Genomic DNA, 19,187 nt, shown 5'->3' on the forward strand with positions numbered 1-19,187 from the left:
TAAGATGGATGAAACCTACTTGCTTGCTGACTTTTTGGCTAATTCCATGACTTCCTCCTCATTATTAAAGTTATTAACCAACAGAAGTAGCTGATTGTAATAAAAGCTGAGGATCACTAGTGAAAGTGATTTTTTTCACTTTTTTTTAAAGGGTTGAGTTCATGAATGAAAAATACAAGCAAGGAACAGGTTACAAAAACATGACTCAACATTAAGTGCAGGGACCCACATTAAGTCAACATAAACCAAGGGCTGTGAGACAAAGTCATGGTTTTGATCATTCTCTTTTAAGAATACTAAATGATGCATAAAACTACGATGATATCATTGCCAGTCAAGGAAACCTTTACATTCCATTTTGTAGAAAATAGTGTCTTTAAGTACTGACTGCCAGCAGTTTAATCTACTGTATTTCTATAGTCAGGATTTGCGTCTTATTTCTCTGATGTCATTTACATTTGGCTACAATAAGAAAGTACATTAAAACCATGTTACTGATATAATTATTATCAATGAAGTGGTTAACAATGTTGGTATTTAAATGGCTATAATTACATTTCTAGGTTAATACTGTTATTAAGTTGAATATGGAAAGCTTTTGCTTCTGTGTTGCTGTTCCACATGTGGGTCTGAGATCTCCAAAAGGCCATATGAATGAGCCTTTCATTTTAAAAAAAATTCTTCTTGATTGTAGAGATAATAGCTCTAGTAAGGAAAGTAAACTATATTCTGGAGAAATCAGCAGAAATTCATAGGCTCTTAAGCCTTCCGGAGCCAACCAATTTCAGTTGATTTAGGATGAACAATTTTATTGAACTGCAATAAATTTGAATTTCTTCTAAATCCCTAAGTTTGGGAGGATAATCTATTCTTATTTTAATATTGGAAAGAAAGAACAAGCAATCAGGTCTAACCATATCTAAGAGTGTTAGAACAGAATGAAGGTGCCTATATTTGCTGTGTTCCCTCCGAAAGGTAGAAAGATGAGAGATGATTGCTGGTGAGTCACTGTTCTATTTCATCTAGAGACCTGAGTGCTCTCACTGCTCTATTCCCTTAGGGGGTCATGTTCCTCTGCTTAAAAGAATATTGCCTGCTCTCTGAGCTAATGATTTGTTTGGAGGATGGAAGTCTCAGAGGCGAAGATAACTGCACAGCTTTTAAAATGTATCTTTCAGATCTTTGATCTGTTTTTTTCTGAATACATAGGACCCTTCAATGGCAAGATTAAAGATGCCTTTTCTTAGAAGAAAGGCAAAAGTTGAAAACTTAAAAGCTGCTCAGATTTCCAAATAATATTTTTGTATTTTTTCATTTTGTTGACATCATGTTGGGTGAGTGTCATCCTTCATTCATGTGATAATTGGATGGTAATCAAAATGCAGTGTTGGATCACAGGTTTTCCAAGAAGAGGGGGAAACTATGCATTTTGTTTAAAAAGTAGTTAATGCAAATTAGCTTATGATTAGGGCATACATACTCATTTTGAATTCTATTTAATTCAACAAATATTTACTTGGTACCTAGTAGATGCCAAACATCGTGTCTTCTTTTGTAGGGAATACCAAGAACAAGGACCTGTTTTCAAGAGACTTACCCTTAATCAGGCAGTTAAGGCAATTACAGAAATGGCTGTGGTAGGATGCAGAATATGCCAAATGAAAAGCGCGTAGAGAGAAATGAATGACATTCAATATGGGACAGAGAAGAGACCACATTTAAATAAGAGGGCATCATGGAGGGTTTCAGCATTTGAGAATGACCTAGCAAAATGGGCAAGATTTTCCTGGATGGGGCTAGAACTGAAAGTAGGTGATAATAATAAAGTGTGTGTTATGCTGAGGGCAGGGGGAGTGGCAGAGGGCAGGGGAGGGAAGTGGTCAGAAAAGATTGAGAAGCTTGTATTTAATGAGCAGGCAGTGGGGAGCCAAGGCAGATTTTTAAGCAGAGCAGAGATGGTGTTAAGAGTTGTGGTTCAATAAGTATTTTTGAAGCATTTTAAAGCAGAATTTCACGTCTTTTGAATTAAAAAATATGTCTATGTAAACAAACGTGCTTGATAATATCCTACAGGTTTTATTTCCAAATAGAAGGGCTACCTCTGGAAATGTTAAATCATGCCAGTAGTATGAGAATTAATTTCTCACTTGTACTTGGATCCAAAAGGTTATTATTTTTCAGTTTTATAATGTTGTGGCTCATCCATGCATATATTTCTAATGTAGGCGAAATAAATCAGCAAAGGAATGTTTCATTTTATAGCATTCTGAACAACTTAATCTGCCCCCCTCTACCATACAAATAGCTGTTTTTAATGTCTGAATAATATTTTGATATGCTTTTGTTCTGCTCCTAAGTCCTGTTGGAAAAAAAAAGCATGACCTTACAAAAACATGGAAATAAAACATTAAAAGTATAGAAAAATAAATAGTTTTACAGAATAAAGAAAAACAAAAGAGCCAGGTGCAGAGGCTCACGCCTGTAATCCCAGCAGTTTGGGAGGCCAAGGCAGGTAGATCATGTGGTCAGGAGATCGAGACCATCCTGGCTAAGACTGTGAAACCCCATCTCTACTAAAAATATAAAAAAGTTAGCCGGGCATCATGGTTGGGTGCCTGTGGTCCCAGCTGCTCAGGAGGCTGAGGCAGGAGTATGGTGTGAACCCAGGAGGCAGAGCTTGCAGTGAGCCGAGATCAAACCACTGCACTCCAGCCTGGACGACAGAACTCAAAAAAAAAAAAAAAAAAAGAGAGATTTTTTTTAAAAGTGAAAATCAGGATGGCCTCGAATAGACATAGATCTGATCAGAAGATACTTTTTTCAGGAGTATTTTTTTTCATAATTACCATTGTGATGGTTGGAGTTTATCCAAAATAAATCTGAAAATGTGAGTAGCTTTACTCATCTTCTACTAAACCTTCATCAGAATAAGCAATCTAATATGAGTCATGTTTCCTCTGCATTATTTTCTGCCATTCTGGGCAGAAAATATGCAAACCTGAAGGATACATAACTCAAAACTACAGAACTCTCAAATACATGATGACAAGACAGCATGCTGAAGTAAGCACAATATGACCTGAAAGCAGTCAGTTAATAATGGACTGTAAATATTTTGGGGGTGTTTGAACACACTGAAATTCAAGAAGCTGCCAATTTTTTGAAGACTTCATCTTGTTTTCTCTTACTGTGGATGTATTTGGAAGAAAATCTTTCCTTATTTTATAACTAGAGGATGGTGGGTAGTAGTATTCTACTGACCTAAAAAAGTCAACAAAACTTATTTATGCTTAATTTGCTATTATTTACAATTTATTCTATGGAGGAAATAAATACCCAAATAGACTGTTGTTTCATCTAAATGACCACAGGGGAAAACAAAGAGATAAAATCAAATAGAAGATACTTCTTCACATTACAAAAGGTTTGCCTTATGATTCCATTTGAGTTATGTCAAAATATTTTACTTTAAAAAGTTTGATTTGCACACAAATAAAAGAAACTCTAAAGTCTGCCATAGGCAGTATTGTTTTTTATTTTATTTTGTTTTGGTTTTTAAAATATCCCATTCTAAAGTTCTTAACTGGGGACTAAAGCCAAGCCTAGTTGGCACATAATACTGACCCCTGCATCCCTTCTAGTTGTTTGGTTTTAATTGACTATTTTGAATAGAATTCTTCAATTCTATTGAATAAGAAAAAGCATGTGGCAAAAAAGTAGAATTGAGAAAGATTACTACCAAGTATTTTCTAAATTAATATTCCAACTCAAACTGATAAAAGTACTCATCAGTAAAGTAAGCGCATAAAACAAATTGGCATTCATCAACAGTCACTCTTTTCAGTAAGGTATAACACGGAGCATGCTAAAAAAGTATAAGCTTATTTCACATTCCTTATGCCTCATCAGTACATATTGTTGACTAAGATAACTGATGAAAAAAAAAACAGCATGAGAATGGTGATTTATCAGGTACACCACATTATTACCACTGTTTTATGCTTCTCTTAAACATCAAAGGTATAATTTAGCACAAAAGTATATCCAACCTTCATGTAGTAATGGATCCATAAAATTAAAATTACCAATCAAATTAAAATCACCAACATTTGAGTGAACCTTTCCAATGAAAGTGAATTAACCATTGAGCATTATATGAAAACTAAAGTATTCTAAAAACCAGTGCCTTACCAGTAACTGGATCAGGTTCAATGTCACCTCTGCTCTCCTTCCATGACAGCAGGTAGTTGAGGCTGGTGAGATCTGCAGACTCTATATAGTTGTTCACTGTAAGCATCATCTGATGAGCTTTTGCTATTCCATAGTGAACTTTTGTCTCATCCATCAGAGGCATGCTCATTAGCTCTACTGTTGTGTCAAAAGCTTGCTGAAAGCATTCAGAAGCTTTGTTGTAGTATCCCTAAAAAGGTAAGAGAAATAATTTTCTTTCTTACTTTTAATGTCACCATTTCACATATTTTCTGACCTTACCCTGGCATGTCCCACACTGACCTTTTGACAGTTACAGCAGTTCATCTTGAAGAAGAAACAGATGAAAAGTAGGCTATTAGGATAAGGTTCTTTTATAGACCTGTGATTACTCACCATTCAATATCTTGAAATTAACTTAGTAGGCAAGTTGTATCTATTAGACTAAGCTATATAAGACTTAAGTTCTGCAATGTCTGGCAAGATGGCCGAATAGGAACAGCTCTGTTCTGCAGCATCCAGTGAGCTCAACACAGAAGGCAGGTGATTTCTGCATTTCCAACTGAGGTAACTGGCTCATCTCTTTGGGAAGTGGGTGCAGCCCACGGAGGGCAAGCTGAAGCAGGGTGGGGCAGTGCTTCACCTGGGAAGTGCAAGGGGTTGGGGAATTCCCTCGTCTAGCCAAGGGAAGCTGTGAGGGACTGTGCTGTGAGGAATGGTGCTCTGTGGCCCAGATATTATGCTTTTCCCATGGTCGTCACCACCCACAGACAAGGAGATTCCCTCTGGTGCCTGCAGGTTTTGAGCACAAAACAGGGCGGCCATTTGCGTAGACACTGAGCTCGCTGCAGGAGTTTTTTTTTTCACACCCCAGTGGTGCCTGGAATGCAAGCGAGACAGAACCATTCACTCCTCTGGAAAAGAGGCTGAAGCCAGGGAGCCAAGTGATCTAGCTCAGTGAATCCCACCCGCACGGAGCCAAGCAAGCTAAGATCCACTGGTTTGAAATTCTCGCTGCCAGCACAGCAGTCTGAAGTCAACCTGGGATGCTTGAAGTTGGTGGGGGGAGGGGGGCCAGCCATTATGGAGGCTTGAGTAGGTGGTTTTCCCCTCACAGTATAAACAAAGCCTCTGGGAAGTTCCAACTGGGTGGAGCACACCACAGCTCCCCAAAGCCCCTGTAGCCAGACTGCATCTCTAGATTCCTCCTCTCTGGGCAGGGCATCTCTGAAAGAAAGGCAGCAGCCCCAGTCGGGGGCTTATAGATAAAACTCCCATCTCCCTGGGACACAGCACCTGGGGAAGGGAGGCTGTGGGCGCAGCTTCAGCACACTTAAATTTTCCTACCTGCCAGCCCTGAAGAGAGCAGTGGATCTGCTAGCACAGTGCTCAAGCTTTGCTAAGGGACAGACTGCCTCCTCAAGTGGGTCCCTGACCCCCATGTCTCCTGACTGAGAGACATCTCCCAGCAGGGGTCGACAGACACCTCATACAGGAGAGCTCTAGCTGGCATCTGGAGGGTGCCCCTCTGGGACGAAGCTTCCAGAGGAAGGAAAAGGCAGCAATCTTTGCTGTTCTGCAGCTCCGCTGGTGATACCCAGGCAAACAGGGTCTGGAGTGCACCTCCAGCAAACTCCAGCAGACCTGCAGGAAAGGGGCCTGACTGTTTGTTAGAAGGAAAACTAACAAACATAAAGGAATAGCATCAACATCAACAAAAAGGATGTGCACACAGAAATGCCATCCGAAGATCACCAACATCAAAGACCAAAGGTAGATAAATCCACGAAGATGAGAAAAAACCAGCACAAAAAGCCTGAAAATTCCAAAAACCAGAACGCCTCTTCTCCTCCAAAGGATCATAACTCCTTGCCAGCAAGGGAACAAAACAGGATGGAAAATGAGTTTGATGAATTGACCGAAGTAGGTTTCAGAAGGTGGGTAATAAAAAACTCCTCCAAGCTAGAGGACCATGTTCTAACCCAATGCAAGGAAGCTAAGAACCTTGACAAAAGGTTAGATGAATTGCTATCTAAAATAACCAGTTTAGAGAAGAACATAAATGACCTGATGGAACTGAAAAACATGGCACAAGAACTTCGTGAAGCATACAAAAGTATCAGTAGCTGAATCGATCAAGCAGAAGAAAGGATATCAGAGATTGAAGATCAACTTAATGAAATAAAGTGTGAAGACAAGATCAGAGAAAAAAGAAGAAGAGGAATGATAAAGCCTCCAAGAAATAAGGGACTATGTGAAAAAACCAAATCTACATTTGATTGGTGTACCTGAAAGTGACGGGCAGAATGGACCCAAGTTAGAAAATACCCTTCAGGATACTATACAGGAGCACTTCCCCAACCTAGCAAGACAGGCCAACATTCAAATTCTGGAAATACAGAGAACACCACAAAACTCCTCGAGAAGGAGAACTCTGAGACACATAATCGTCAGATTCACCGAGGTTGAAATGAAGGAAACAATGTTAAGGGCAGCCAGAGAGAGAGGTCAGGTTACCCACAAAGGGAAGCCCATCAGACTAACAGCAGATCTCTCAGGAGAAACCCTACGTGCCAGAAGAGAGTGGGGGCCAATATTCAACACTCTTAAAGAAAAGAATTTTCAACTCAGAATTTCATATCCAGCCAAACTAAGCTTCATAAGCGAAGGAGAAATAAAAATCCTTTACAGACAAGCAAATGCTGAGAGATTTTGTCATCACCAGGCCTTCCTTACAAGAGCTCCTGAAGGAAGCACTAAATATGGAAAGGAAAAACCAGTACCAGCTACTGCAAAAACACAGAATTGTAAAGACCATTGACACTATGAAGAAACTGCATCAACTGATGGGCAAAATAACCAGCTAGCATCGTAATGACAGGATCAAATTCACACATCACAATATTAACCTTAAATGTAAACGGGCTAAATGCCCCAATTAATAGACACAGACTGGCAAATTTGATAAAGACTGAAGACCTGCTGTATTCAGGAAACCCATCTCATGTGCAAAGGCACACATAGACTTAAAATAAAGGGATGAAGGAATATTTACCAGGTAAATGAAAAGCAAAATAAAAGCAGAGGTTGCAATCCTAGTCTCTGATAAGGCAGACTTTAAACCAACAAAGATAAAAAAAAAAAAAGACGAAGAAGGGCACTACATAATGGTAAAGGGATCAATGAAGCAAGAAGAGCTAACTAGCCTAAATAAATATGCATCCCATACAGGAGCACCCAGATGAATAAGGCAAGTTCTTAGAGACCTACAAAGAGACTTAGACTCCCGCATAATAATAGTGGGAGAATTTAACACCCCACTGTCAATATTAGATGGATCAATGAGACAGAAAATTAACAAGGATATTCAGGACTTGAACTCAGCTGTGGACCAAGGAGACCTAATAGACATCTACAGGACTCTCCACCCCAAATCAACAGAATATACATTCTTCTCAGGACCACATCGCACTTATTCTAAAATTGACCACATAATTGGAAGTAAAACACTCCCTAGCAAATACAAAAAATAGAAATCATAACAAACAGTGTCTCAGACCACAGTGCCATCAAATTAGAACTGAGAATTAAGAAACTCACTCAAAACCGCACGACTACATGGAAACTGAACAACATGCTCTTGAGTGACTACTGGGTAAATAACAAAATTAAGGCAGAAATAAATAAGTTCTTTGAAACCAATGAGAACAAAGACACAACGTACCAGAATCTCTGGGATACAGCTAAAGCAGTGTTTAGAGAGAAATTTATAGTACTAAATGCCCACATTGATAAAGCAGGAGAGATCTAAAATCGACACCCTAACATCACAATTAAAAGAACTAGAGAAGCAAGAGCAAATACATTCAAAAGCTAGCAGAAGGCAAGAAATAACTAAGATCAGAGCAGAACTGAAGGAGATCGAGACACAGAAAACCCTTCAAAAAATCAATGAATCCAGGAGCTGGTTTTTTGAAAAGATTAACAAAACAGATAGAATGCAAGCCAGACTAATCAAGAGGAAAAGAGAGAAGAATCAAATAGATGCAATAAAAAATGATAAAGGGGATATCACTACTGATCCCACAGAAATACAAACTACCATCAGAGAATACTATAAACACCTCTACGCAAATAACTAGAAAATATAGAAGAAATGGATAAATTCCTGGACACATACACCCTCCCAAGACTATACCAGGAAGAAGTCAAATCCCTGAATAGACCAATAACAAGTTCTGAAATTGAGGCAGTAATTAATAGCCTACCAACCAAAAAAAGCCCAGGACCAGACAGATTCACAGCCAAATTCTATCAGAAGTACAAAGAGGAGCTAGTACCATTCCTTCTGAAACTATTCCAAACAATAGAAAAAGAGGGACTCCTCCCTAATTCATCTTATGAGGCCAGCATCATCCTGATAACAAAACCTGGTAGAGACACAACAAAAAAAGAAAATTTCAGGCCAATATCCCTGATGAATATTGATGCAAAAATCCTCAATAAAATACTGGCAAACCGAATCCAGCATCACATTAAAAAGCTTATTCACCACAATCAAATTGGCTTCACTCCTGGGATGCAAAGCTGGTTCAACATACGCGAATCAATAAACATAATCTCTCACATAAACAGAACCAATGACAAAAATCACATGATTATCTCAATAGATGCAGAAAAGGCCTTCGATAAAATTAAACATGGCTTCATGCTAAAAACTCTTGATAAACTAGGTATTGATGGAACGTATCTCAAAATAATAAGAGCTATTTATGACAAACCCACAGCCAATATCATACTTAATGGGCAAAAGCTGGAAGCCGTCCCTTTGAAAACTGGCACAAGAGAAGGATGTCCTCTCTCACCACTCCTATTCAACATAGTATTGGAAGTTCTGGCCAGGGCAATTAGGCAAGAGGAATAAATAAAGAGTATTTGAATAGGAAGAGAGGAAGTCAAATTGTCTCTGTTTGCAGATGACATGATTATATATTTAGAAAACCCCATCATCTCAGCCCAAAATCTCCTTAAGCTGAGAAGCAACTTCAGCGAAGTCTCAGGATACAAAATCAATGTGCAAAAATCACAAGCATTCCTATACACCAATAATAGACAAACGGAGAGCCAAATCATGAGTGAACTCCCATTCACAATTGCTACAAAGAGAATTAAATACCTAGAAATACAACTTACAGGGATGTGAAGGACCTCATTAAGGAGAACTGCAAACCACTGCTCAAGGAAATAAGAGAGAATACAAACAAATGGGAAAACATTCCATGCTCATGGATAGGAAGAATCAATATCGTGAAAATAGTCATACTGCCCAAAGTAATTTATAGATTCAATGCTATCCCCATCAAGCTACCATTGACTTTCTTCACAGATTTAGAAAAAATTACTTTAAATTTCATATGGAACCAAAAAAAGAGCCTGTATAGCCAAGACAATCCTAAGCAAAAAGAACAAAGCTGGAGGCATCACGCTACCTGACTTCAAACTATACTACAAGGCTGCAGTAACCAAAACAGCATGGTACTGGTACCAAAACAGATATATAGATCAATGGAACAGAACAGAGACTTCAGAAGTAATGCCACACATCTACAACCATCTGATCTTTGACAAACCTGACAAAAACAAGCAATGGGGAAAGGATTACCTATTTAATAAACGGTGTTGGGAAAACTGGCTAGCCATATGCAAAAAACTGAAACTGGGTCCCTTCCTTACACCTTATACAAAAATTAACTCAAGATGGATTAAAGACCTAAACATAAGACCTAAAACCATAAAAACCCTAGAAGAAAACCTAGGCAATACCATTCAGGACATAGGCATGAGCAAAGACTTCATGAATATAACACAAACGGCAATGGCAACAAAAGCCAAAATTGACAAATGGGATCTAATTAAACTAAAGAGCTTCTGCACAGTAAAATAAACTATCACCAGAGTGAACAGGCAACCTACAGAATGGGAGAAAATTTTTGCAATCTAGCCAACTGACAAAGGGCTAAAATCCAGAATCGACAAAGGGCTAAAATCTAGAATCTACAAAGAACTTCAAAAAATTTACAAGAAAAAAACAACTCCATCAGAAAGTGGGCAAAGGATATGAACAGACACTTCTCAAAAAAAGGCATTTATGTGGCCACCAAACATATGTAAAAAAAGCTTATCATCACCGGCCATTAGAGAAATGCAAATCAAAACCACAATGAGATACCATCTCATGCCAGTCAGAATGGCAATCATTAAAAACTCAGGAAACAACAGATGCTGGAGAGAATGTGGAGAAATAGAAATGTTTGAGATGCCATCTCATGCCAGTTAGAATGGTGATCATTAAAAAGTCAGGAAATAACAGATGCTGGAGAGGATGTGGAGAAATAGAAACGTTTTTACCCTGTTGGTTGGATTGTAAATTAGTCCAAACATTGCGGAAGACAGGATGGTGATTTCTCAAGGATCTAGAACCAGAAATGCCATTTGACCCAGCAATCCCATTACTGGGTATATTCCCCAAGGATTATAAATCATTCTACCATAAAGACACATGGACACATATGTTTATTGCAGCACTGTTCACAATAGCAAAGACTTGGAATCAACCTAAATGCCCATCAATGATAGCCTGGATAAAGAAAATATGGGACATATACACCATGGAATACTATGCAGCTATAAAAAAGGATGAGTTCATGTCCTTTTTAGGGACATGGATGAAGCTGGACACTATCATTCTCAGCAAACTAACATAGGAACAGAAAAACTAAACACCACACGTCCTCACTCATAAGTGCGAGTTGAACAATGAGAGGACATGGACACAGGGAAGGGAACATCACGTACCTGTTGGGGATTGGGGGACTAGGGGAGGGACAGCATTAGGAGAAATACCTAATGTGGATGACAGGTTGATGGGTGCAGCAAACCACCATGGCACGTGTATACCTATGTAACAAACCTGTATGTTCTGCACATGTATCCCAGAACTTAAAGCATACCTAAAAAAGTCTTATGTTCTTATCGACAAAAAGTGGTCAAATATTGGCAATTTCATATGGTTCAGCCTAATACATTGTAGTAAAAAGAAGTTTGGGAATGAGTGAACCAATTCACATTGATTTGGATAGAATTTTACTATCCATAGAGTTGGATTTAGCTAATGAAATATTTTTTACATAACTTCTTTTTTTTTTTTTTGAGGTGGAGTCTCGCTCTGTCACTCAGGTTGGAGTGCAGTGGCATGATTTCAGCTCACGCAACCTCCGCCTCCCAGGTTCAAGCGATTCTCCTACCTCAGCCTCCCGAGTAGCTGGGATTACAGGCATATGCCACCATGCCCGGTTAATTTTTTATATTTTTGGTAGAGACGGGGTTTTACCATGTTGGCCAGGCTGGTTTCGAACTCCTGACTCAAGTGATCCACCCGCCTCAGCTTCCCAAAGTGCTGGGATTACTATGTTTTGTTTTCAGTCACAGCAAAAGGTCATTTCAGCCAAGTCATTCAGTTAATGGCTGGTGAAAATAAATGTATCTATCCTCTAATTCGTTTACTGCTCTGATTTTCCCGTGTTCATATGCCATTCTTCTTAACTGAGAATGTTGAAGTATCCAAAATTTCTGAAAAATATGATCTCGATGTCACTAGCACCAATCAAATGATCATTCAAATATCTCTTCAAGAAGTCCTTTGCAACAGCTTGAGCTGCAAAAATTCAGGGTTTTGTTGTTGTTGTTGTTGTTGTTTGTTAGTCTGTGTCACCTTTATTAAAAGCTATCCTCCACAAATAAATACTGTTTACCTAGCTCTTATGAAACATGGGGGCCAATGCTAAATACTTCATATATATTATGTCATTAACTTTCACACGTCACCCTATGAGGAAAATATTATTATTATTTTACAGATAATCATATTGAGCCTCAGAGAAAAGAGCATCTTCTGCCACCCCAAATCTTCTAAAAATCCTCATGAAAATCTCTTTCTAAGAGGAAGATATTATCTAGGATTGAGCTACATTTGTAAAGGCTCTAGGGGACAAAATTTCCTTTCTTCACTGACTTATAACCCTTTAGGCTCCACCATCTCCTCCCTTCCACTCATCTCTCTCCTCCTCACCCCACCAAACACACAAAACAAACACGTGCATGTGCACTCTTTTGAACAGAAACCCTTATATGGGGGAATATTTTGCTGTATGAGTTGTTAAGTCAGTTTGTAGTATTTTATGAAGGAAATGAACATAAAAGCAACACAGGAACAGCTTTATACCATTACAGCAGTAGAGGTAAAACACATCTTCAACTCTGCATACCTCTGTATAATCATGAAGCTCCAAGATCGGTCAAACTGACTGAATAAAGAAATTTCTGGCAAGGTGAGGAGGGTGAGAAATAGGACTTATGTGATCATTTTGTTAGAAACAGGAAGAGCACATATAACACTATATTACATGCCCACACAGACGGTTTAGGAGGACTGTTCATTCAAATGATTCATTCCAACCAGCTTTGTTAATTTAAACAGAGTCTCTCCATATTACATCAAAAATAACTTTTGTTTGTTGAGGTGAACAATTCTTTCTCTCTCTTCGAGGCATAAAACATAAAATTTATATGAGAAAAGAAGTTAATTAGGAAAAAATAAAACTGTATCAACGATATTTGTATGCCAATGAAGTAAACTATAATTGAGAAACATACGAATATTGAAGATGATGAAAATAAAAGTCACTAAAATTATAGATTTTCCTGGTAGATATCAAAGACATAGGAAAAAATATATGAAAATATATAATTAGGCCAAACGTAACCATTTTTTTAGAAACAAAAGTATAAATATCTAATTGATATTGTAATTATATTTCTGAGATTTCAATTATTTATTGTTTTAGGTGAGAGTCTTAATTAGGAAAATTAGAGACCACAAATAAGTGAACATATATATGAATTTCCAAAGTTATTTTTATATGTTATTAAATTAAAATTAACTCATTCATGCATTCATTCATTCATTCATTCATTTGGCAACCACGCTGAGCCAGGCCAAATGCCAGGCCATGCAGAAGGAGCAGTAAATGGAGTTTCCACTCAAGTTTTTGAGGTTACTATTAAGTGTAAGTAGTGATATGCCTAAAATTTTGATTAGATCTTATTTAAGTGCCTTTTTACTCTTAAAATGGGAGCTTTATAATTAGCTAATTATTATTCCGTCAAATTGTACTTAGTATTCCATCTGTAGATGCACACAACTGACATTAAATAGATAAAAACCTACCAGTTTTTCTAGTTTCTCTAGTTTAAAACACTACTAAAGAAATAAAAAATTAATTCTTTTAAGATGCAAGCATTTGTATACGTACCATTTTAGAATGAGATTTTGCTAATGTATATTGTACTTGTGGATGTTTAATTCTTAGAATTTACTGTCTAAATCTCTTCTCCAAAGGTTAAAAATAACTTTCTACAGTTTATTTCAGATAATCCCTATTCTATTATAAAATTCAGAAGATTCTAGTAATTAGTCTTGGCAATCTTAAATATGAGTTGACAATATGCACTTCCTAAATGAATCTTACAGGAAGAGAACAAATTCATTTAATGTTATTAATATCCCTGATAAGCATTTAGTGGACAATTCCAGGACAGGATCTTGATGACATCATAGACCTTGGAACAACGCTCAAATTATCACATTATAACATAGAATTTTCACGCATTATTTTGATTTTTAGTGTCTAAAATGTCACTCTATTCAATGAGCAAGCTCAAAATAAATAAGCATTTTCTCAGTACTAAGGATAAACCATTTCCTACCCATTTTCCCTATAATTTTAGTGTTGGAACCACCATTCTTTTTAACTATGTCATTAGTCTATGATTTTATTAAGGAATGAGAAATCTTATAAACCTAGTTATTTCCTCTAAAACATTCTCATTTGACCACTTTACACTAATTATATATTTTCAGTTAACAGTCCATCAAAAGACCCAGAGGGTAGGATGAGTGGTCCATTTTCTATGATTACATAGTGAAAGGTAAATAACTAGGATACAGGATATTTTTTAAATGTGCTAATTCTAATTATAATTACTATAATAATTACAGAAAGGGTAACTCCAATATTTTTCCAATTATTATAATTTTCATCTTATAATATTTTTATTTCTTGAAAATTGTTAAGAATACAATTACAATACCTTGCATGAGTAATATGAAGCCAGAAGATATTGGGTTTGTTTTTAAAGATTCAGGACAAGTTTTCAAAATGTTAAAATATTATACAAAAATGAAATAGAGGCTGGGCATGGTGGTTCATGCCTGTTATCCAGCACTTTGGGAGGCTGAGAAGGGAGGATTACTTGAGGGCAGGAGTTCGAGACCAACCTGGCCAACATGATGAAAGCCCATCTCTATGAAAAATACAAAAATTAGCTGGGTGGGGTGGCGTTTGCCTCTAATCCCAGCTACTTGGGAGGCTGAGGCAGGAGAATCACTTGAACCCGGGAGGCAGAGGTTGCAGTGAGCCGAAATCGTGCCACTGCACTCCAGCCTGGCAATAGAGTGAGACTCCATCTCAAAAAAAAAAAAAAAAAAAAGGGAGGGGGCAACCTGATGGCCACTCTTTCGTTGCTAAGAGAAGGCCCCTCTGAAGAGGTGGCATTGAACAGAGATCTGAGTGACAAGAAGCCAGCAATGTGAAGTTCAGAGCATTTCATGTAGAGCATTCCAGCCAAGGCAAATGTTCTAAGGCAGGAACTAGCTTAACATGCTTAAAGAACTCCAAGAATGTCAATTCGCTATGGTGGAGTGGATAAAAAGGAGTTGGAAGCAATGAGGTCAGAGATAGGGGTGGGGCTATCTCATATTTTAGGATAGGGTAGGGATTTATATTTATGTTCTCGGAAGAGTGAGAAGTAATGGAAGTGTGAATGAGAAGTAATGGAAGCGTTTTAAGCAGAGAAATCGCATTTGATTTACATTTTAAAGTAAGTACTTTGGCCTCTTTCTGCTTATGCGGGGGTGGGAGGGAAGAGAGTGTATGCAGGAAGCTGAGTTTAGGGCTTACTGCAGTGTCTAGGTGAGACAATATAGTGTCATAAACTGATGTGACAGTTGCAGGGATAGAGGGAAAAGGGTGGATTTGAGATATATATTCGGTAACATAAAGGTCAGAGTTTGCTTTTGGATTGAATATGGAGCCAGGGGAGAGGAGAATTGAAGGATTTTCAGATTTTTGGCTTAAGTGACTGGGTGGATGGATAATGTTACTATTTATTAAGATAGAGAAGGCTAGAGAGGAGTGGGTTGCATTTGAAATAGATTAGAAATCCAGGTGGAGGTGCCAAGGAAGCAATTACCTTTACAAAATTTGGAGTCCCAGGAGCGACCAAGATTGGAGATACCAATGTGGAAGTCACTGGCGTATGGATAGTATTTAAAAGCCGTGGGCCTGGATGGGGCAGATAAGAGGAGCTCATAGACTAAAAGGAGAAGATTGCTCGGAAAATGCCTAAATAATATTCTAATGAGGTTGAGATTTAAGTTGTTAGAAGAAAAAATTTAGAGAAAAAAACAGTAAGTTCAGTTTTTAGTACAGTACAGTTGAAGATATCTAAGTGGAGAGGTAAGTAGGTGGTGGGGTATGCGCTTGGAATTGAGGGGAGAGATCTGAGCTTTTAAAAGGACTGTTCTTCAAAACAGAAGGGCAAAAAACACAACTTTTTACCCTACCTCCAAACAACACCCAAACCCAGCCCTTCTGTACAACATGAACATTGCTAACCTATATTTTCCTAATAACAGAAAGCATAAGGAAAATAAACTTTTCTGAGGGGCAATATTTTTATATTTGCATTTTCTTAATGTTTTTGCCAAGAGTTTATATCTCATCAGTGTGTATTTAATTCTCCGATTTTTGATTCTTGGAGAAGAGTTTAGTATCTGAAGTTAAGGTATGAGAAATAATATCCAAAAGCTGTGTCAACTTCCAGAAGTTAAATTTCATCAGCTTATCCCTATTCTAATAGAAAATTTGGAGGATTCTGGGTATTTGCACTATCTTCAAATATATATGCCTTCAAATATACAAGTTGATTCATACACCATTATCATACTGCATACATTCATATACTATATCTTTTCTCCTGTGCTATAGGCGATGCTCCCTCATTAGACTGTGAGCCTCACAAGGGTTTAGGTCTTTCTGTTTTCACCACTGTATCCTAAAAAGTAAATAAAAGCAAATACAAAATCAAGGAGAGAGGAGTCAATAAAGGCAAAGAAATGGGCTGGGAACCAGAGGGTAGCAGAGGAAGCACACGACATGCAAAACCTGAGCACAGCTAGAGCAACAGACAGGGGAGGACTCGAAAAAAGAGGGGAAACAAAGTGGTGGAGATGGGGGAGAGGGAGAGGATGACCCAGGGGTCAGAGAGCAAGGAGGAGGGACGAGAAGGAAGGATGCAGGAGAGAAGGGAGCAAGATAGGTAAGGGAGGCGGGGAGAAGAAGGGCCAGGAGAAAAGGGGGCTTTTTAGATTTCAAGTAATAGGAGAGAGGGGAGGCAAATGAGCCCAGGGGAGCAAGAGAGGGGATGTAAGACAAAAAGGAAATGAGATACCTTGTTTGAAAGCACTTACTCCACATTAGGAACTAAAGAAATATTAGTTTCACTCATTCAAATTAATTTCAAACTCGATTTCCTTAAAAAAAAAATCCTAACTCCTTCTGAAATAAAGTCAATTTTATGGCAAACGACAGAATACTGTAGTGGTTAGGAGAATGGGTTTGAATACCATTGCCACCCAGAATCATCTGAGGGTCTGGCAAAGGGGAACTGTTTGATACCACTAAGGGTGTAGAGAACAACAGAAGTTTATAAAGATAGTACTTCTCCTGCTGTAAAGCACTAGCCTAAGTGCTTTCCATATGTTAACTTAATATGCACACTAACTTTATGAGGTGAGAAAACTGAGGCACCTAGAAATTTAAGTAACTAGCCCAAGGTCACAGATCTTACAAGTGAAAGAGCTGAGTTTTTAACTCAAGCAGTGTGGTTTTGGAATTAGTGATTTTATTCACTACATACACAGACTCTCAAAGAGATTAACAGAAAGTGTATAAACATAATTTGAGAACATAATTACCCTGAAAATGATGGATCTTATTCATGATCAAAACAGCAATTATAACTAGAGAAACAAGGCTCTTTCACACCATTTCTAAAGGAGAATCAGTAATAAAAAGATAAAATCAGGAGAAAATATGACAGAAGTCCATTATGACCAGTACATTATACTAGTAACAGCTTCTTGAATTGGATAATTTTATTTTGGACTTTTTTGTTCTTCTTCCTGTTTTCTCTTTCATGTAATCAATCTGTTGCTAAAATTCCACTCTAAATTTTCTGCAGAATTGTTTTTAGGATTGTCGTTCCTTCTTCTAAGGAACCTAGCAGGGGCGCCACAGATGGATTAATAAAGAATTTGGAGCGAGAGAGATGAATGTCAGTGGAAGTAGATAATAGCCAACAGTTATAATCAATTTCCTTTGAATTAAATATTTTAATTGCTCCTCAAATCCAATGTCACTTAGAATCCTCACTGGATGTCGAATCTATGAATCAGGGTTAGCAGCTCATAAGGACTGTCCCCGCATGGCCCTAAGGTATTGGAAGAGGAGAAGGAGGAGGAGGCATTTCTCCTCCTAGTCCTTGCCATGGGCATTAACTACATGCTGCAGTCCAGGGCCATTCTGCATAATATATTGTGGGAAGACAAGGATGACATGAGAAGAGACTTTTAAAACGGCACATTTCTCCCTAAACACTGTAAATTTCTCATAAACAAGAAACACATAGACTCACTTTTTCATTGTAGATGTCCCCAAGCATTGTACTTGCTCTCACAAAATCTAGGCTTTGAAAATTGTTTCTTGCAATTTTCACAAATTTTTTCAAGTATTTAATTGCTTCTGTCATCTCTCCTTGGCTAGAATGAATGAAACAGGAAGTCAATGGAGTATCATCTTACTTAATGTCACAGTAAAGAGGAAGTTTCTTGTGTCTTTGCTGTAGAAAATGCAAGATGGTTATCAGGATAATGAGATTTAATGTGTAAATACCAAATTAAAAATATATGGCTTGTTTTTGTTGGCGCATACATTGAGTTAAAACTGAAACTTTTAAATCCTCATGCATTGCTAATGGAAATGTAAAATGATACATTTTCTTGGAAAACAGCTTGGCAGTTCCTCAAAAACTTTAACATAGAGTTACCATATGACCCAGAAATTTTACTCCAAAATATATACCCAAGTGAAGCAAAAATATGTCAACACAAAAAGTCACATACATGAAAGTTCATAGCCGCATTATTCATAATAGTCAAGGCATGGAAACAATTGAAATGTATATCAACTGATGAATGGGTAAACAAAATATGTTGTATATCTACAATGAAATATTATTCAGTCTTAAAAAAGAATGAGGTGGGCCAGGCGTGGTGGCTCACGCCTGTAATCCCAGCACTTTGGGGGGCCCAGGTGGGCGGATCACAAGGTCAGGAGATTCAGCCTATCCTGGCTAACATGGTGAAACCCCATCTCTACTAAAAATATAAAAAATTAGCTGGGCATGGTGACAGGTGCCTGTAGTCCCAGCTACTCGGGAGGCTGAGGCAGGAGAATGGCATGAACCTGGGAGGCGGAGCTTGCAGTGAGCTGAGATCATGCCACTGCACTCCAGCCTGGGCAACAGAGCAAGACTCCAACTCAAAAAAAAAAAAAAAGAATGAGATAGTGATACATGCAACATGGATGAAACTTGAAAATATGCTAAGTGAAAGAAGCCAGACAACAAAAGATCACACACGATATGAGCCCATTTATACAACATGTCCAGAATGGCAAATCCATGAGATAGAAAGTAGGCTAGTGGTCGCTAGAGGCTGAGGAAAGTGGAGGATTGAG

At 38.0% G+C, this 19,187-nt stretch overlaps 1 protein-coding gene across 1 annotated transcript in view; it reads right to left on the reverse strand.

Moving 5' to 3' along the window:
- The window catches only part of TTC29 (tetratricopeptide repeat domain 29), a 314,056-nt gene that overhangs the window by 163,844 nt on the left and 131,025 nt on the right, over window positions 1–19,187 (reverse strand). The window contains exons 9-10 of the mRNA XM_030815182.1: window positions 18,085–18,208; window positions 4,192–4,420 (exon numbers count right to left, since the gene is read on the reverse strand). Coding sequence (XP_030671042.1) covers window positions 4,192–4,420; window positions 18,085–18,208 — 353 coding nt within the window. The remainder of the gene's footprint in view (window positions 1–4,191; window positions 4,421–18,084; window positions 18,209–19,187) is intronic.

This window comes from Nomascus leucogenys, chromosome 7b, assembly GCF_006542625.1.
Source record: "Nomascus leucogenys isolate Asia chromosome 7b, Asia_NLE_v1, whole genome shotgun sequence".
Classification (NCBI taxonomy): domain Eukaryota; kingdom Metazoa; phylum Chordata; class Mammalia; order Primates; family Hylobatidae; genus Nomascus; species Nomascus leucogenys.